Source organism: Scomber japonicus, chromosome 4, assembly GCF_027409825.1.
Source record: "Scomber japonicus isolate fScoJap1 chromosome 4, fScoJap1.pri, whole genome shotgun sequence".
NCBI lineage: Eukaryota > Metazoa > Chordata > Actinopteri > Scombriformes > Scombridae > Scomber > Scomber japonicus.
Genome location: NC_070581.1, coordinates 8,927,425 through 8,949,324, shown reverse-complemented (window position 1 = coordinate 8,949,324; position 21,900 = coordinate 8,927,425). Strand labels below are relative to the sequence as shown.

At 38.6% G+C, this 21,900-nt stretch overlaps 1 protein-coding gene across 1 annotated transcript in view; it reads right to left on the bottom strand.

Moving 5' to 3' along the window:
* ctnnbl1 (catenin, beta like 1) overlaps nucleotides 1–21,900 on the bottom strand; it is a 54,593-nt gene that overhangs the window by 17,811 nt on the left and 14,882 nt on the right. Inside the window, exons 9-13 of the mRNA XM_053317393.1 lie at nucleotides 21,544–21,602; nucleotides 21,142–21,290; nucleotides 17,018–17,199; nucleotides 6,365–6,462; nucleotides 4,437–4,517 (exon numbers count right to left, since the gene is read on the bottom strand). Coding sequence (XP_053173368.1) covers nucleotides 4,437–4,517; nucleotides 6,365–6,462; nucleotides 17,018–17,199; nucleotides 21,142–21,290; nucleotides 21,544–21,602 — 569 coding nt within the window. The remainder of the gene's footprint in view (nucleotides 1–4,436; nucleotides 4,518–6,364; nucleotides 6,463–17,017; nucleotides 17,200–21,141; nucleotides 21,291–21,543; nucleotides 21,603–21,900) is intronic.

Here is a 21,900-nt window from a genome sequence, read left to right as displayed (position 1 = left end):
GCATCATCTGGGTGTTTTCAGTATTACAGTTGTAACCAGCAGGAGTGAAACCGCGGCCTAATGCTCAAGATGATCAAAGAACCTCCAAACAACTTACAACACTACAAAAAAAAATCCCTTCTGCAAACACAAATGACTTGAGAAGGTTTATTGAAATTTAAATTCAGATTAAAATTCATATTGGAAGATTAAAATTCAGGGGTGGCCTAACGCATGAGTTTTTATCCTCTGTGGACAATCAATATCACGTCTAATAGTTGTTGACTTTGTCATCCTTACAGCTGTGCCGCCGATGTGACTAAAAATCAGAAACAGTTATCTTGAAAGAACCTAACAATCTTAAAGATACACGCATCTTTTGAAAGTAGGACACCTAAATTAAAGGGCAGGTTCACAGTTTTTTAAGTGTGTCTCAAGACAACAGTCAGGAGCCCTGATGTACATTTAAATAGATTTTTCTTGCCGTAATCATTCCTCGCTGTTTATTCCATATGTTCTAATGGCCTCTCACTATTAGAAGATCCATTTATAATGCACTTACATTGTAAGTTTATCTGAAGTTAATATGAGGCTGCAGCCGACCAAATGAGTCATATTAAGTACATATCTTTCAACATTAGTCATTCTTTTTCTTACTATACTTCCACCACAGCTCAACAGGGAAACACAAAGAAGGCATTTGATGCTAAAAAGACTGTAAATGTGGCAGATACCAACTTGATATGAATGATGGTGTGTTCACACCAAACGTGAAGCGAATTTTTTGTGTGGCGCAATTACATGCAAAAACAATGCAGAGATGTGAACAGATGCAAATTTGTGCTGGGTGATGCATGACGCAAATATGTGAAATTTGCATATTCACCCAAGTTGAAAATATTCAATTGAATATTAAATACATTCAATTTTAGCGAAAATTTGGCACAAGGCTTTGCAGACTTTTGTATGCAGAGGGATAGAGGGAGAAAGCTGCTCGGACAGCTGCTAATTGCCGGGGAGCTCTGGAGAAGAGGGCTGGGAGCAGTGTAGCTTCTGGAGGAATAACATCCACAGTCACACTATATTCTGCTCTGATCCAAAGATTACAGTTTGGTTTTTTTTTACTTTTGGGATTAAAAAGAGAATCTATCTTCACTCTTGCTTCTTAACCTGTCTGGAACACTGAGCCGCTGAGGTGCCAGCCTCTTCTGTTGGTGTTATAATGCAATTAGTCTGTCTTGGTCCATGTTGACTGCTGACTGGAGGGGAAATGTACTTGAATGTACTTCATGGACATAGAGAGAAGAGAGGAGTGGAAAGAGAAGCGAGACCGGAGGGAAATAATAGAAAGAAACATGACTTCCTGGTGAGTTTTAGTCTGAGGCTGAACTGAACACAAACACACACATACTCTCAGACATGGTTGGCGCCTGCCATTGCTCGCTAACTTACTGCTAATGTACAGTAATGTATTCCGGCTGGCTGGGGCGAATAAACCCGAATGATCCAGCAGTCAAACTCACACAAGTAAAACGAGGCAAAAATTCACTTCATGGTTGGTGTGAACATAGCATAACTCAGACTGCTGAAGTCTCATATAAGCATCAGACACACTTTTAAATGCATTTTTGCACTAAATGGATTTTGTCCCCTATCACTTACAGTGAAACCACATTTGATGGATGGTTTAATAGCCAGTATGAACAGGAGGAATAATAACTAGACCTGTCACAATAACTACTTTTAATGGACGATATATTGTCTCAGAAAGAATCGCGATTAACGATATTATTATTATTATTATTATTATTACTGTCATTTGAAGATCATTTTATACAACTGATATAATGATAATATAAAAACAAAATAATGTAAGGGGGCAAGGGATGGGGTTGAACTGAAGAGTGGGCGCTACACGTATTATTAATGATATATTTGTGTAACTTTTCACAGAATTCACTGTCCATGGAATTACTACTATGTGCTAGAGTCCTGTGCATTTAGTAGTGAGTGGTAAAGGGTTAATAACTTATTGCAAAACACTGTGTGACAAGATTATTTATCTTGGTTGACAAAAAAAAAATGTAATCATTCTAATACACAATATTAAGACTTTCTGTAATTGCCCCATTTGCAGTGTGTAATGAAAAGAATATTGTTGCTCTTCCACAAAATAGGTATTTTATCACTTTCTGCCTCATATGCGCCTGATTCAGCGTGGCTCTGAACTGAGGAGGGGGGGGGGGGGGGGGGTAACCGTGTGGCTTCAAAGATAGTGGCACACGCAGAAAGGGTTTCTTATCACCAGGTTATCACAAAGTCATACTTTCGCCATCCCAGAGGAAGAGAGGGAGAGAGTGACACAAGAAGACGGGGGAGAGAGAAAAGAGGTAAGGGAGAAGGAGGGGGTAGGAAATGTCAAACTGTCTGGCCTTTTCTCGGCAATCCCACCACAATGTCTTTCTGAGAAATGAATCTTCTGTCATCTTTAGATAGAAATCTCACACTTATCTGTGTCCATCCACACCTCCCACCGCCCTGTCATCCCTACATTCACTTAACTTCTTCTTTTCTCCACCTTCCCCCCCCCCCCACTATTTCTCCTTTTTTACTCCATTATTACACATCCACACCTTTTCCTTTAACTCTACTTTCTGGTTTGATATTTACAGTGTATCCATCTGCCTTTCTTTCATTCCTTTCGGAGGGCAGGATGCTCTTTCTCTTGCTCTCTGTTGAAGCCATTATCCCCTGCCTGACCACTTATCTTCTATCTGTATCCCTCCATCGGTCTGTCTAGTCCACAGCTCAACACATGGACACACACATACACACACAGCTCAATAGGGCCCTCACACACAGTGATCAAGCCTTCCCTTCCTCTGTTACGTGTCATATTGTTATCAGCAGGATTGTGATGCTTTTTTTGGGGGGGGTGGGGGGTGGGGTTCCTCCCTCATGACTTTGAATGTGACACAGTGTGGAACTGCACATCTTATCTGCTTAGAAAAAAGGGTGGGGGGGGCATTCGGATCACACATGCCAACCCTTTACAACAGGGATTGAGGGTGATATCTGAACATCTATAATGCAATTTGAATTTTTTTTATCTAGTTGGCGATAACAAAAACCATGAATGTGTGATAGGAATGCACTGGAGTCCATGTTTTTCCTCTGTAGACAATTATAATGAAAGGTTATCTTTCCTGCTTTATTCGTTCCACGGCAGGTTGATTTGAAGCTGTGGGGGAAAAAAAAAAAGCTTCTAGAAAAATGACACATAAGCTAAGTTTTAAATGCTTCTAAACTTTTTCTTGTTAAATCAGAACACATTTTATTTTGTTCCTAAAACTATTTTCAGATAAGTTTCAAATTGTTTTCATGGCACAAGTGACCATATCTTAAAATAAGGTGGGCCATGGACTCCCCCCACCCCCCACCCTCAGTGATACAGCGAGGACCAAGAGAACTCATTTAGATGACGAAAGATGATGGCGACAACACTGACGACCGCTGTCTGCCGATCTCGATCTCTCTGATGCGGGTGCAGTGGAATATCACCATTACTGATTAATGGGTGAATTCGCTGGGGTAGAATTTTAACTTGGTGTCAGACGGCAGTCGTTAGGTTAACAGGGCTGATGATTAATAAATGAAAAGGCGCTGATTCGACAGGTCTGATCCGGTCTGGGTTATGGCTTGTGGTGGTCAGATTTAGATTGGGGTTGGTCAGGTGTTCCTTGGGCTACAGTTAGTTCAGGATCAATTGTTGAGTTCATATAAAATGCTAAGTCGATTTTTACAAAGGAGATATTTCAATAGACTGTAGAGCTCACTAGGAATGAGCAATCCTGTGAAGACCCTCCAGGAATTTAGATTTAGATTAATCAAGGTGTCATTGTCGCCAACAACATATCCATTATGTTCCATCAATTCTGCTTGACAATGTATTGATTAAACTCAATCTATTGCCCATGCACTACTCCCTCACTGTCCTGGTAACCCAACTTTGAAATGAACATAGTAGAAAAGACTGCGGTTCGATTCTGGTTCGATTGCCCATGTCTCTCTCTCTCTCTCTCTCTCTCCCCCCTTGTTTCCTGTCATCTCTGTGCTGTCACTATCTAATAAAATGCTCAAAAATAAAATATTCAAAGAAACATACTTCTAATGATGCCTTGTTCAGATACAACTCATTGGCTTTGCATTGTCGACAACACAATGTTCGGTTTCCTTTAAATCAAGAATGTGATTAATTATGTGACGTAAGAAAAAGCTGAAAATTTCAAATCATAAAATCTCTGTGGCTTCAAATGTTTGACACGAGTACATCGATCCAACGAGCTGCATGATAAGAAGTCAGTGTACAAAGAGACAGCGAGGCGAGGAGGAAGAAGGGTACAGATTGAGAGGGCGGTAGGGGATGGAAGGAAAAAAAAAAAAGGCGAGATGCTCACATGTTTCTCTCCTTCGATCCTCTTGTCAGCCTGTTGAACAGCCTCCAGGTACTTAAAATGCAACTCCATCAGTCGATCAACCTGGAGACACAATGAAACAAGAGGCATGCGGAGAGAAAGTGAGAGAAGAAAGCACCGTGAAAATCGAGAGAAATGTGATAGAAATGGAGAGAGCACAAAGAAGATACAGAAAATGAGACCTTGAAGGCATATTTGATCAATTAGATTTTATAGCTTAACAATACATCAATTGTTGACCTATCTATATGCTTGTGGTAAAATATTTGAATTTTGTTTAAATTATATCTACACTTTCTCTACATTGATTCTTTTTATCATTTTGCTGCCGATGTTTATGATTGCTTGAGGGTTTATGAAAAGGAAATGTAATTGTAAGATTCAAATTTATTGTATTAACATAGTGAGGCATTGGAAATTCTCATAAAATGGTAGTACAGAGAGTGTTTGATGGAGATGAGATACTAGGATGATTTAGCAATGAAGGAGACGTCGATTTTTGATTTGGTCTGACAGGCAGTTTGCACATTAAAAGTCCTACATCCTATTAAAATGGCCTTGAGCAGCTCACTGAATATTAGACATTTTTGCATATGTGATGGGAAATGTGGGAGTAGCAAGGGGAACAATGCAGTTAAGGTGTCAGGTTTCATATATTAATCACTTTCTCAAATTCTACAATGTGACAGAACTTGGTATCCACAGGTACGTGGTGCTGTCACTGACGCCTGACTGACCTGAATGGAAACCTCAACGTATTTAACCTGCATTGGAAACTCTTGCCTCTAGCTTCTGGTAAAAAATAAGATTACACTGTCTGGCCTTGTTAAGTAAGCACAGAACTGATAATTCATTTTAAAAAGGTAACAGTACAGTTTAACAATTCACACTTTCTTGCAAACGTTCTCATCTTCTTCACGGTCAATTTGACAATTAGTGTCAAAACATCGGCTTAACAAGACAATGTTATGCTAATGATTAAGCCCTGAACAAGTATAATTAGTATTTAAAGCAATTTACCAACTTCAAGTACAAAGAATTTGACTAAAAATATATAAAACTGTGTACAGGTAGTGGAGACTAACAGAATAACTTAGTAATATATGAAAAAGAAAATGAGGTAAATAAATGCTCTGACAGCACAGTGTCCATTAAAGCAAATGTGATATATAAACAAATATTTTGCAATGGATGTGATTGAAAAACATGAAGTGAATCTGCTATTATTTAATTCAACTCCTGATGGAATGTGCTTGCAATTAAAAACAGTACATGGGTCAGTGATAAACCAAGGGTTGGCAAGACGTGCAATTCAAAAATGTCTTAAAAATAGTTTAAAAAGCAGCATCAGGGTTGTTAAAATATACATTTTGTCCTTTGAAATGACTTTTACATATTTTTTTCAAAAAAGTAAGACTGAATGCTCCTGAAAATGTCAAATGGTGTAACCACAAAAGAATGATAAATATTAAATATTTTATCTGCCTACAGTGTATTTAAGTGTATTTACAAAAAATAATTACATTTTTTTAATGTAAATAGTTCCTGATTGACATGATTCCCCAGATTAAATGTAATATTTAGAACAATTGTATTTCATTACCTTTATTTAATATAAAAGGTTTTATTGAGAATTTAGTGTTTTTTAAGCAAGCTGAATTATTCGGTACAAATTTTCTATGGTTACACCACTGACATTTTTGCATAATCCTCAAATATATTTTCTCAAGATGGATTAAAAGCAGAAATGCCATGCTGGGTCCACAAAAAAAGAATGTGCAAGTTATTCATACATTTATTTTCCAATTGTAACTCTTTCAAATGTAACTAAACCACATGGACACAAAAAAACCCACCCACACAGACAAAGAAAAAGCCTGAGGGAAAATTAAAGAAAAAAGAGAACTGACCTTCTCACAGTCGTTCTCTGTGAACTTATTGAGGAGTCTGCTTCTCTGTTGGGACTTGAGATTTCTCAGCATGGAGGCGATGATGGAGCAGACGTGCTCTATGGAAAGGTAAGAAGTATCACCAACACAAAATGTCAAAAACATGTCCAACAATCATCCATCTCTTATCTATGTTTACCTACCTTTATTATTTATTACTAACTCTTTTACAGAAATAAATACACATCTTGGACCTGACATTGAAACTGTCATCACAAACCAACAGGTGCCTGCTGGTGAACTAACATTTAAGCTTCTGATAAACTCCCCAGTTATTACAAACAATAAGCTTGCAAAACCTGCAAAGCTCATTCACACCCACATGAGCTGCCCCCTGAAAGAACAAATCGATTAACATTTGAAAATTTGCAATTATAGCACGAGGCTGGCTAATCACGGATACTCAGACAGAAAGTATGCAGAAGAAGAGGTGGAGAACGTGGTAATGAAATTTAGAAATCAATTTTCATTTTAGGGCATGGTGGAACATGCGTAACGGTTTTGGCTTTGGTTAAATTATAGTTCTTGTGCTGATAGAAATGTGTGGTAGCTCTGGGGGGCCATTTAGCAAGTGGGAGGCCTTAAAATACACGTTAATTAACTGAATTAGCAACACAAGCTAGTTAGTCCCACTGAATGCCCTTGTTAACCCAATTCATGATATGCAAGATGTGTTATCCTTCCATTCATAGACTTTCTCACTCAAAGGCTGCACCAGTCAGTGACAGTGCTAGTATAATATTTCTCTATCATATTAAATGAAGAATGCACAGTACACACGGCAGGAACAGAATATGACATTGTAAAATCTCTGGATATACAGAGTGGGAAAAAAATGTAATTGGACTTTATCAACAAGAGGTCAATATTCTCTCTCAACGGGGCTTTGCAGTTGCTAAGCAACAAGAGTACAGGAATCAATCCCATTTCTGCTTTTTAAAAGGGGTCGTGTTTGCCGTCAGCTCCCTTTGTGCAGTCCCCTGCGACCCGCACCGTCCTTACCCACACGACTTAAAAGCTGAGGAGACTAAAGGCTACAACAGCTGCTAACGTCAAGTTTCATAATATACTGTACATATCCATTCATATCAACAATTTGACTGGATTTATGAAGCAGGGAAACGCACTGAAACACACTAGAAAAACAAAGTGCTGTTGTAATCCTATAGAAAGAAAATCCAATAGAAAATATATCCTCTCATAACTGACATAAATGAACATTTTATTTCATTTCTGCTGAATCTGAGAGGAACAATCCTTCAACTTAAAGAATGAACTGATCTGAAACTCTTCTGTTCTTGGCTGTTACCCTTATTACTATTAAACTAAATGAATAATTATTAATATACCCATTATTCATGATGTAATGAATGTATTTTCTAATGGCATTTTAAGGGGATCATTTTTGTATGTATTTCAACAACAATTATCTGCTTGGTTTAACTGACCAAATGATTGTATAGTTTGCTCCCTTAATTTATACTTTAAAAAGGGGCATTCATTTTTTTGTTGAGGTGAAAAGTCAGAGATTACTTTCAAGCTATCGTGCGTTTTTTACCCTCTCAGGAACTGTTTAGACCAAATAATTAAATGTGTTAATTAAGGGCTTTTGTAATTAAGGCGAACTGAAGGGGTTCAGCTATCACCTTTTCAAATGAATGGACGACATAAGGGATCTTTAAGCAACATAAACTCCATTCAGATGCAGGTCACTGGTGTGTTTTCAAGGGTAAAATCGGGATTAAATAAGGGAAATTCACCCTGCATGTTTGAAGAGCAGATAGTTGACTGATTTGACAAATAATATGTGTAGTTAAAACTGTGTTCTCTGGTTGTACATCTAGTATGTTTATTGGCGATTAGGGTTCTCTTCTTTTTACGTAGACAACCTTATTTCCTGTACACGCTGACAAGGAGGATAACTGCCATTTCCGAAAAGGACGCTACTTTATCAACTTGATCCGAGCGGTAATTGATGTCGCCACCTCCACGCCCTGCCGGGGAAGCTATTGATCGCTGGCTGTGGAATGTTCTTTCCAAAGAGTTTAAAAACTAAACGGCGACCGCTCAGATGGTGGGTTTGTGGAGGTTTGGAGGCGGGGAATACACTCGGGGGTACAAGATGGAGGGCAAGGCTGAGTTAAACAGCTTCCTCATCTGTCTTTAGAAAGGGTGTCCAATCAATACTTCATTTACATGCTTTGTTTTATACTTTAAACGTTGAAAACAAGGAGCAAACAACAAAACCTGAAAAGATACATGACAAAACAGTAGAAATCAAATGCATGATAAAGATTTTACATTGAAACCTCATTTGTTGCAAAGTGTTGCTACAAATGCCAAACAGCCATGTCAAGAGTAACAAGCTGCCACTAGGTGTCTGCAGGGTAGTTGACTTGGATCAACCTACACTTGTTATGAATGTGGGGTAATCGGTCATGACATATGTGGTTATGAAGATAAACCAGATCATTATATACATATGTGACAAATCTTGTTAGCCACAATTAGTCAAACCAAATATAGTTTCCCTCCATTCTCAGTAAAAGCAATTAGCCATACGACATATTGCCACCTCATTTAGACAGACTGATTCAGACTAATGGACTCTGCTGTCACATGTCAGATAATAATCACTTTAATGTAAATCTGAGCCAAGAGTGTTGTTTTTTTTGTTTTATACATTCACACAGAGAGACTTATTTACACTTAAAATGAGAGTATTGTATAATAAATGCAATCTCTTAGTGCTCTTGACACTGTTGCAAGTGACAACCACACATAGAGAACCTTCCAGAGGAGCCGCCGTCGTAATGATTTAAACAATGGTAACCTCTGATTTGGTTGTGGCCTTTGCGGAGACCTCTTTTTCGAGTTTCCTCTTTTAAAAAGAAGAACATAGCTCTGCACGACTTCTGACACAGACCCACGGTGTCACAATACGAGTGTGTGTGAACAGAAGAGAACTTCATTTGCTTTAAACAACAAATGTCTCCTTGCAGGAAACTGAAGCTAATCAACAGTGAGAGACTGTTAGAGCAACATCATAGCTGGTAAACAGATCTTCGCTCAGGGTTTTGCTGCAGGAATATTTGTATTCAGGTAACACAGGTCATGTCTAAATGCTAGCTTTCACTCTTCTACTAATCATTCACCGTTGGCCCTCATCTTTGCTCCAGGGGATCCATACAAGTAAGTTAACATGCAAATAACCCTGAGTAGCCTGGATTCATTTATTGATTGACAGCTGAAGGAAGTGCAGTGTCATTCTGAATGGCAGACGAGTACAAATAGGTGGTACTTCACTGAGAGACAGATTGGGTTTGGGCTAAATGTGCTCTGGGGAGAGCAATCAGCCTTCCAGCACCACAGTCTAGTCTGTCAGGGGATATAGAGACCACATTCATAAAACACATATGCAGCATCATCAGTCAAAACACTCACTCCTGTTATTTTAGAGAAATGTTGAAAATGTTTTTGAAATAATCCAAAAAATTGTCGGAAAAGTGACATGAAGAAGTGGAGAGGTCGATTTAACATGTCAAAAATGCTCCGTTTAAGGATTCCCTGGTTATTTTTCAGCTTTTTTATGTAATAACATTTAAATGGTGAAAAAACTCTCACCACCTTCTGGAGTTTCCTCGACAGATGGAGTTGTCATTGAAAACAAGATGTTAAAATCTCGATTCCTCTGAGCACTTTAAAGGACTTCTCATCTACGTTGCCTTCAAAAATAAAATTGAAAGTTCATTGTTAACATTGGAAATAATCTCACTGTCCACTAGTAGTACTTCATGGACCTTGTGGTGAGATTGCATTGTGGTCAGCTGCTGTTTCCAAGGTAAGATCAAGAATGAAACTTTCAAGCTCAATTACAGAATAAAACAGAAATAAAGGTATTGTTAACACTAAAACTTCAGAGCTTACCATAAAAGTACATCACCGATTAATCAATAGACAGAAAATGAATAGACATTCCAGCTTCTTAAATGTGAGAATATTTTTTGGTTTCTTTAATCTTCTTTGATAGTAAAGTGACTATCTTTGTATTGTGGACTACTGATGAGGCGAAACAAGACATTTGAAGCTGCAGCTTGGGCTTCTGGAAACAGTGATTTTCATTTTTCACAATTTTCTGACAGTCGGAACTCAATTCATTTTTACTTAAAAAATAATTGACAGATTAATCAATAATGAAACTGATCGTTGCAGCCCTGCTCCAAATGTTATTTCAGTGCTATGCTTCATATGTTGTGTGGTACTGTGAATCCAGTAAAAAGGAACTAAGGGCCTGATTTACTAAGATCCCAAATAAAGGGTACTAAATTGCGTGCACAGTGCAATAGATTGCGTGTTTCTTTTGCTAGAGTTTTGCGGGTGATCCACTAAGAATAACTGCAGAAATGAAAACAGGTGCAACAGGGTGGAGACAGCAGTATTTAAATGAGGGTTTTGCGTGTCTGAATGAAGAGTTTGGACGAGCAGAAAGCTGCAAGTACAAAATGAAATGTGATCAGGTTCTAGTGGAAGAGGTTAACAAATATATTGAGTCATAACAAAAAACTAATATTACCAGAAAAACCAACATATGGGAGAGTATTAGTGACGAAGTCAATGCTGGTAGTAAAACCAAAAATATTCCACTCTAAAAATATTAAAACTCCGTCCTGTAAGTATTCTTTCATTGTGCCTCCGTCTCCTCCTATCCACAGTGACAGCATTCATCTGTGAGCAGTGAGCAGCAGGTTAATACCTGCCCTTCAAAGGTATTATTTATAGATGCCGTTAGCGTCAGAAAAAATATGTTCACGTTTGGTAAATCACAATGCGGGTGCTAAATAACATATTTGCATTTTCTCCTCCCTGTATTTTGCACACTGGGGTTGAAACACCTCATATTACATATTCATTATTACTGAATGTACTAAATGTACTAAATGGACAGCGTGTATTATCTTGCACAGTTGAAAGACGCAAACCTCAGTGTGCTGCGTTAGTAGATCAGCTTGTACATTTTTTGCAGGTGATGTCAAGTTTGCACACGTTTTTACACATGCAGACCTTTAGTAAATCATGCCCTACAGTAAGTGTTGAAAGACTGTAGGTAGAATCCTGAACATTACTGTAAACTTATACTATGAAGGATTTTCCTAATAAAACAAAAAACATCACTTATGACTCACTAGATGTGTGTGGTGGTGTATTCATCTGCAGAGACTCTACTCTCTGCTTGTATTTTCTAATCTTCTCATTATTGTGCTGTGTTCAGGAGGCTTCTGAGTGTCCTTTGGGCAGTGGGTGTGTAGCTCCCAGCCAATAGTGGCCTGCAGCCTGTGAGTTAAGGACTCGTAGGGTAGCCAACAGCTTACATCTCTGTCTCTGTCACTCCTCTACTCCGCTCTGCTCTCTGTCTCAGTGTTGTGTATGTATAAAGAGCTGCAGGTCTGTGGGAGCTACAGAGCAGAGACCCCACATCCTGCATAGTATATTTTTTAAGGAAGCATAACATTTAACAATTTTACATTCTTCCATTCTTTTTTTCTTTTTCTCTCTTTTACACATAAATTATAAAAAAAGATATTATGGGTTCTATTAATATTTCTTAGGAAACATATAGCATAATGGCAGATGCAAAAAATGTTCTTTTCCTGTAAAAGTGATCGATACATTTTTTTCTTAATGTCGAACATATCTTTTCCCCAACGAAACATGAATTATTTTAAAATAAAACCTTTCATATACATTTAAATGTAATGCAGCACATTTCATTAGAGCACGAGTTTACAGAAATGATCAATCTCCACCAGAGGAGAGACCAAACATGAAGATGATGTTAATGAGATGCGTCTTTACACAGGGATCTGACTGCAAATCTCTCCCTCTGAAATACACTAATAATAGGATTACACAGCATGACTCTGACAACACCGATAACAATCAAACTTGTATCATGTTAAAATGTTACTGATCTCAATCTGTGCCAAAAGGGGGCTCGGTGCTGGGAGGGGGAGATGATCAAATGGGAGCTCCGTTTTGATTTTGGGCTTTTTGACTGAGATATGTGACGTTTAAGTTTAATCATTAAATCCAGATAATGAAGTTTCCTCTTATTACAGGCGGGCGCTTATCTCATCACACATATATTCTGCTGTGTGGTCACGCTTTTTCTACATCTCCATTTGTTAATATCAGAGGAGAGATACTGGTGATAAACTAATGGAAAGATATGAAAAGGGACTGCGGTTAAAAAATGTTTTATCTTTGAAATGAAGCTGCCATTATTTGAGGGTCGCTTGGGTTGGGTTGGGCGAGGGGGATGGCTTTCTCATCTTTTTCCCTTCTTTGCATACTTCCAACATAACCGCAGTGACACAAAATGTGACATTTTCTTTCCCTAATGTACGACTATATCTGCCATCATGCCTCCCTCATTACTTATTTTACTGTATTCATTAGGAAAATAAGAACCAAGATGAGGGCATTGGCTCCAACTCAAAGGTGTTCGCATGGCACTCTAAATAAACCAACTATAAAGCTTCACCCTCATGCCCTCTCTCTATCTCTCTCTGACAAACAAACACCCACATGCACACAAGCACACAAAGAAATTTTTTTTTTTTTTTTTGTGGAGGTGGAGCTGGAGACGGAGCTATGACTATTGTGCCTCGCCATGTAAATTAGTTGTTTACTTCTGTTCCCTCTCACACTCGCTCGCATCATTAGCCGCCTAAATATAACAACCGGCTGCCACCAATTTTCCATCATACAATCTCATTTCACTGGTAATGACAGAGTACATACACCAGTAAACTGAGACCCTAAAAAACAAGGTGAATGGCAGCATCCTGACAAGAATATTCATGAGCGGAGAGGTGCATTTTGTTGTTTGGATTTTCTTTTTTTCTTTTTCCTTTCAGGTTTTTTTTTTTTCCTCTACTCGCTTACAATGTCTCTATTAATTATGCCATTCTGTATGCTAATATGGTCTGGCAATCCCTGGTCATTTGGACTGTGTCAATTTCAGAGAGGATTTCATGGGGATCAATCTTTGCACCGAAGTTGATGATAGAGAGAGCAGTGGAATGAATGTGGAGAGAGAGAGAGAGAGAGAGAGAGAGAGAGAGAGAGAGAGAGAGAGAGAGAGAGAGAGAGAGAGAGAGAGAGAGAGAGAGAGAGAGACACAGAGAGAGAGAGAGCTAAGGATAGAAGGACAGAGAGGTCCCTACCTCCTAATTACTTTTGTTTGAAGCAGCTGATAGTTAATTAATCTACAGTGTTATTGTGTTATTCTGGAGAGCCACTCGATTCGTGGCATTTTCAATTAGTAGCCTTATAGAAGAGAGCTCACTCAACACACCTGCTGTTATGACAGGCACCTACCCCTATAGCTATAAGACAAATCAATGGAATCATGATGGGGAATCCTATAAAGGCTGCAATACTCATCAGACAGAATAACAACATGAATTATTACTGAAAACTATTTCGAAATTTAAATGACTTCATATTAAAAAAAAAAACGTGTGTGATTGAAAATAGACTAATCCTTAATTAATATCCTGGCTGATTTATCTGTTGAGCTCTCAAGTGACACAGACATTGCAGTGGTTGCATCATAGAGCTGAATGCAAATCCACAAAGCATGAAAGCACAGATGGTTGGATTGATCGTGGCTGGAACTCACTCCCTTCAAACTGATAAAGGTAGCTGATGTGAATGCGGTTGTTATTCCGTCTCAAAATACTAGTCTGAACTTGGAAAGAAGAAAAAATAAATAACTAGCGTGCCACTTATCTTCCCACCAAAGGATGAATGTGAACATTGAGTGTTGTTACACCTTAGCTGGTGCTTCTTTTCATCATTTTTCAAGCATATGATAAGAAACTCGACAAACTTTTAATTATAGTTATCCATTAATTACAATCTGCTGCTGTTTTTATTCCTGTTCATAATGTGTGTTGAGACATTCTTGTACGCTTTAAACAAATGTTGACTTATAAAAATCCAAAATAATTCTAGGATGAAACTGTAAAAAGTGGAACTCTTTCCCCCTCACATTATTCAGAGAGTATTAACTTGGATGGAGCATAAGAGATGAATTTAAATTGACTTTGCTTTCACTTTCTTTTTTCACAAAGTGGGAAGTTATTGTTGGAGTAGCTGATAAAAGCACTTGTATGCCTGGTTTTGGTGATTTGCTGGAGAAAAGACATCCAGGCATCAAAAGAAAGCGGGATGAATTATGTTGAAAAATGCTCTGGATCACAAAGACTATAGTTTTTTTGATGGCAATATTATAACATGTAGGTTTTACGGGAAGTCTCTGTCTATATTTGTGCTTATTTATTTTATGATAAGAAGTTTTGCGGAAGGGTCTCGCTCTAGTTGCTGCAAAGTTTATATGGTTTGCTTTGAAGACTACTGACTCCAAGCAAGAGTCAACAAATCGAGCTGCTGAGTTAAGAGGCCAGAATTATTCTGATTTGCATATCTCTCCAAAAAGATACTCCATACATCATCATCCCCTGCTTCTCTGAATACAGCCTACACACATCCAGACCACACTTGCCAAACTTCACAGGGAGAGAGAACCTTTGGGGTGGATTTCAACATCTCCTTTTAAAGCCTGTCTTTTTAAGTGTGTGTCTGCCTTGCCAGAGGCTTCAACACACAGGGGGGTAAAGATTTAACTGGATGGGTTATCTTCCCTACTCCTCTTCCTCCTGCTACTGGTGAAGGGCAAAGGTTAATTCATCCAGTCCCTGGGTGAGACGGGACACAATGGAAGACAATTTGTTCTCCTCTGCAGGATTGGGAGGCCCCACCAGACATATTAAACATAATTAAAACGGACAGAGAGAGAGAGACTGGAAGGGTTCCACATTTTGGACATGGGTAATCAAACAAAGAACAGAGGGATGGACAGGGTTTCTATCTTTTTCTTTCAGCCTCCTTTATTTTACTCTCTCAGCCTGTATAACATGGACATCCTATCTTTTCCCCTCTTTCTAGCTCTTGTTTGCGTTTCCTATCTCTCACTTGGAGACAAGAGAGGTTTGAGAGCGCGGGCAGGAAAAAATCAATCAAGATTGGATTGATAGTATAAACTGACAGGCCGAAAAGGCAGCAAACGGTGATACATGAGCGGATTAGGATTGAGTGTGTCGTAAGGAAACGAGTGTGAGTATACGTCACAGAAAGCTAGCAGCAGAAGAAACTTGTTCCCATCTTGATTAGTTTAATCACTTTAATTAGCCGGTCAGCTATCTATAGTTTTAACTTGACAAGAAGCCATGACCCTGTCAAGCTTCGTCAACACTGTTAACAATTAAGTCATTATCATATTCACTAGAGCTCGAACAATACTGGATTTTAAAGGCAGATGCCGATGTCGAAATATATTGGCTAATTATGTTATGTACAGAATATTTACATAAACACACTCCATTTTTTTTACAGTGATCTCTCAAATGTGGTTATTAATCACAAAGATATGTAATGGATTTTGATGGATTATGGTTTAACAATAAACTTTATCGTTAAAAAAACATCAGTGAGTGCAACGAAACAGTAAACACAGCTGGCAATTTAAAAATTAAAATTAGCTATGAATAAAAAAGACACAGAGAACAAAAAAATATATACATAAAATGCTGCCTATATAACTTTAAAGAAAATTAAGAAATATCAGCACATATCGTACAACATATTTGCAGATACTGATATATCTGTGATAGGTCAATATTGGCCAATAGTAATGGCTGAACGATACACCAGTCAGGCTCTAATATTCACATAAAGGTTTGGTAAGATGTTACATGCAACTTTTAAATGAACAATATGGTTTTTGCTCATCACATGAGTAAAATATCAGCGTATTTGGAATTCAGCACAAATGACATGAACACATTTAGTACACTATGTTCTTAAGTGTGTGAATATTGTGAGTATAGCATTGTCTCATCAAACACGGCCATTGCACACTTATCAGAAATGACGATCGCAACATTTGACGTCATCCTCCTGTCCTCAGAAGTTTGTACTCCCGAGTCAAAGATGCCAAGTCCTCAACACAACTACATGATTGCACTGTAACCAATATCATCTCAGCTCAAAGCTCAACTAACACTTACAAAATGAATAACCTCATGGACAGAGAGATGTAGTAAATGATGTTGTTCAGTGTGTAATGTAGCTATAATAAAAAAATCCAAACTGAAAAAAATCAATATTCTAACACACTCACTATGATTCTAACAATGGTAACACGCTCATGTTATGCCATTATAATCTAATTTGTGCAATTTCTTCATTGTATCAGTGAGATTCATTTACCTATTTTACACTCTAGCTAAATACTAGCTCATTATCAAACAGCCAACTGGCATTCTTCTGCCCCTGTGGTTTGGTTTACATTAGTTAATTTCCTTCATATGTTTGCCATAACATCTCGTTTGCTATTGATGGTTTTTAATTGAAAAACAGTGTAATGATACGTCTCACCACAGCTCTCCCTACTGTAACAGTTCAAAACGGGGTGACACATTTCTAGCTGATTGCAGTGTTTGTAAAGAAATCGTGTCTGCTGCTGCCTTGTTCTAATTAATGACTGACCTTCATGCTCTTTCTCTGAAGCTCCGGTTTTTTTCATCTTCTTGGGAGTTTTCATGAAAAGTGGAAAGATGGTTCGCAAGCCCAGAATGTCCACAAATTTATGGCAGTTATCCGCTCCCTCCGGTCCAATCATCCCATGGTCCAGGACCTTCATGGCACTGGTTCGAGAAAGTTTCTTTTCTCTGCAGAAAAGAGGAAGCAGTACTGGAGTCAGAGATATATAATATTGTTTCACCAGACAAAAAGGACATGCATATTTTAACTCAAGTGTCCTATGGCTACTGTTAAGATAGCTGCCATAAACATGTTGTGTTTTGAGTGATCTGTGTTCTTTTTTGCTCGTGGGAACCCCCCTCCCACATCCCCCCATTACAGATTTAATGAACTCCTCCACAAGACTTTCTTAATGTAAATTGCTTGAGCTGATAATATCAACCCATTAAAGCCCAATATATTGACTTGTCTTCATATGAGAATGCCAAATTAGATTAATATTAAAAAAGGCACACTTGCCAATATTGGCTGAAGATGGTTGTAAAATCTAATAGTAACCTTATTTCCCAAAATATTCTGCCAGCTCACTATTGTTGCTTTCAAGCTTGTGATTGTTACAATGGAGTTATGAGAAGACCAGAGGGTGTGTAACTACATTCAATCACAAATCATCAGGAACATTATTTTTTAATGTTGAAGACAGATTAGTCATAAAATAGACAACCAGCATAAACCTGGAAATGTGTTGTCTAAAAAATAAATTGCAATGAGGATAATTTGTTTTCTATCACCGTCACATTGGCATGATAAGAGGGACCAACTGTTTCCCACTCTCTTTACACCTTCCAGCCCCTCCCCCCCCTCCCTGCCCCCCCTCCTCCCATTCCATGCTTCCTCTCAGGAAATGTAGCTGTCTGTCACGCTGTCACTTCCTCCATTCCCACCAATGACAGATGACAGTGTTTATCTCAGAGGAGGGACACATATTTCAGGCAGTTGAGTCTGGTTCTCCAGACAGACACATTATATATGATGGACGGCTGGAGTGGCCAGGGGGGAGCGATACACTGTGTACTTTCCGAAGGGAAACTAAGCAATTCAGTTGGCAGACAGCTGACTTAACTCAGCATTCTGGTGTCGTGAACTGTGCGTTCGTAACCCCTAAAATGGATCGTGGGTCAATGTCTAGTGGGTTCCAGCATGACAGCAGCAGTACATTTTTGATGAGACTCAGATTCTAGACGAAACTGAATCACTCAAAGATGGACCCAGTTTATTAACCGTGCTGACTGACGTGATCAGCCTGTACATCCCAAAGATGAGAACAAAACATTCTTAGGCTTGATCAGCAACATCCTCTGAAAATGGGGGGGGGGGGCACTGTATATTCCAAAATGTAAAATACCAAAATATTTGATACTCTTAAAAAATATTGGGGTTCATACATATTTAACTAAAATATGTGGTTCTTGGATGTAAAATAGGTTTGGTACAGGAGCTAAGTCTGGTCTGACAAACATTTAGCTGTGCCAGTAATTCATCAAGACACCTGGGGTCGGTGGAACCAATTGGTCTTTACTAAGCCTGGTCCTAACTGCCAACATGATCTTTGTTAAGACCAGTTCTTAGAATGGACTTTACTTTAGTTGCACCAACCAGACTTAAACCTAATTTAACTAAGCAATGGGCATCCATGTGCAAGAGAATGACCATGCATCTATGGCTGTTGCGTGCGTTGCTAGGATACTTTGTTAACAATCTTCTGCTGCCTTGCTAATTTGAAGCTAATCATTTCTAATTTGCGGCACTGTTATGGAGAATCAAAGAACAAGAAAAGGCAATTTCACGGACATTGAGATAAGAAAATGAATAGAGCTGTAAAGCCAAGACACTGACAGCCAAGCAGTCCAACAAATAAGTAACAAATAAGAAGAAGGAGCAGTAAGATGTATGCCCAGTCTTAGCGAGAAGAAGTCTTAAGTCTACATGTTACAACTGGCTTAACTATCAGGTCGGACTTAGAATGCCAGGTTATGACTGGCTTCGCTTAAGACTAGGCAGAACTGGCCCCAAGTGTAAAATCTGTATGTAGCACCAGGCAGAAGAAGCCTGGCAGCAACTGAAATTAAGTTTTTGATGGAAAACCAGTAAATGTGTTGTTGAGTGAGAAGAGATGATTTCTGTATTCAGTTTCTCTCTGCAGTTTTTTATTATCGTGTCTAGGTTAGAATCTAAAGAAAAGGACCTGATCTCTCTTTAAAACTATAATGAAACTGAATGATAAAACTGACTACTCCAGGGATTTAGTATTGCACTACCATAAAATTCAGGTGCTCACAAAAGATGGATTTAAAACAAGAATGTCCAAAGCAGCAGAGTCTATATTCTAACTTTTAGTCCTATGGGTCAAGCTTCAAAAATGCTGGATCCTGTTTTTTCCACAATGCAACTCAACAGTCTCTCTTTAGGCCTATTCTGACTGGTAAACATTCACATTTTTCAAACCTCACACTTCCAGTTTGTAACGTAGACTTTCTATTAAGAATGTAAACCTTGAACTCAATAAAAAACTCAAACTCAAAAAAGTGTTGCAATGCCTCTTTAAAACTTAAAACCAAAGTTATATATTGGTCTCCTCTTTCCCCTCCTGCTTCTTTCTGTCTTTTTCTTTCTTTGTTTCTCTAGTGGATGATTTAACAGAAAAGGGTTTTTGCATTCCAATAATGAGATATTGATCGAGTCTTAAAACTACTTGTCCAGTGAAGTGATTATCAGCGCAGAGGTGCAGAAGCTGTGAAGGTTTCATAAATGTGTGTAATGTATCTTTACGACTCTTTTAAAGTCAAATCTCTAACTTGCTGTGCTGTAGAAACTGCTGCCGGAGCGGACCGGCCGACGTGCTGTTCTGTGCTGTGCTACACCCTGTCATGCTACTGTACGAGTGGTCACATTTTCACAGTACAGAAAGCACGAAAGAGAAATGAACGGAGCGTTGAAGGCCAGTGTGCATCAAGAGATGTGCGGAGGTGGGTTATCAGTTCATTTAGTAGGTTAATATTACACAGGGAACATACTTTAAACATAATGCTTCTGTGTAATAGCTTCAGTATGACTTTAGTAAATATTTTCTTCTATCTGTGACTCAGATTAATCTAAAGACATTGCCAATTAAATGGCCTGTAACATCATTCATTTCAGTTTATTCATGCCTGAACAATGCTTACATAGCACACGCTGTGTCCGCATTGAAATAAGCAGCAGTAATAAATAGTCTCATTTTAACTGAACGACCCAGCATCAACTGAAATCAACTGAAGCACCCACACCGCCGGTTACATAATCAGTTACAATATGTACATAGTGTTGTCATTTCTTTTTAAATTTGAAAGCTTCTTGCAACACAAAGGTTGCTGTTTGGCAGCTGACTCTAAAGTTCCTTTTGTCAGAGCTTCCTTCATGCTTCCCACAGCTCCCTCAGGATTTTTAACTAAAGAAGATTCCTCTTCTGTGTCCTATTTATTTTATAACAAAAATAAAATGATAGCTTTTCAAACACGCAGTCTGCACCTGTCTTTCCGTATTTTAACCTCTGACAAGCATTGCTATTAGTGTTTACTTAGCCAAAGTCATATATTTTATAGCATCAATGCTTGCTGAGCAGTAATCCATTAAGTATCTGAAATAATCTGCCCACCAAGGACAGTGGTTAAGCAAAAACTGTTAGAATTATGAACAAAAGAGTCCAAATGAGTGGTTGTGAAAACCATGTTAGCTGTGCATTAAATATTTTCCCTGTGTCCTTTTTGAAACTTTGCAAATTAGGTACGTTCTGTCAGGTTCATAATGAGTAAATGCTGTGTTTGAGTGTGGTTAAGGAAGCAACTGATCATCACTGTGCTATTTAACAGCACTTTTATGTAATGGTACTCATCACTGCAATAAGTGATGGTCTTTTTTTATAACAAAAACACAACTTGAGTGGTGGTTGGCTGAAAAGTCAACGATAACCACCTGCAGAATGTACAACATGTGAGTGAATACTGACTGCAAGGAAAAAGACACGAGTATACTAAAAATAAAAAATTGGAGTATGTCCCAGAGCTGGCTTTTCCCTCAGTGCGCAGCCTCACCTAAGCATGAGATTCATCAGCTGAAGTCCTTCCCCTCTGAGGAAGCGGTCCCGATTGGCTGGCAGCATGAGGCAGGAACACAGCGCGTCGAAGAGGTTCTCCATCATCTCCTGCTCCTCAGCTGTGGACGGGTTATGGCGTTTAAACACCTGAACGGGAAGAGAGGAGAGCATTGTAGTCCATAAAATGCCAAAGGATGCTTAGAACTGCATCAGCAGTTATCTACACAGGGGTGGAAAACAGGCTTGGTTTGGGATTAGGCTGAGCACCACCTCTCAGTATACTTTTCCTGTTAATACGCTCATGTTTGAGTTTTACCCCGTGAGGCTAAAATGGATGATGCATAAGTAAGAAGGGTAGTGCAAAAAATAAATAAAAAATACAGTAAAACCAAAATCTTACAGAGAGCTGCTGCAGTAACACATCAATGCCATCCATCTCTCCCAGTAGTTCTCTGGTATCTGTGGAAGAGAGAAGGAGAAACCAAGTGAGTAGAAGACTAAGAGATAAAAATAAAGTAACAGGACAACAGGGAGATTAAATTGAGACGGTTACAAAAAACCCCCAAAAAAAACAAGACATGTAGGGAGTGAAAACAGTCTAAGAGAAAAACTAAGTGGGTAGATGAAGGCTAGCGAAAGAGAAAAAGACAAAGAAAAGGAGGCAGTGACAGAAGTGCTACAGAGACATAAGATGAGCATAAACATACCGACTAACACATTGGCCACGAGGGACCTTCAACAGACATAAAATGAGGGC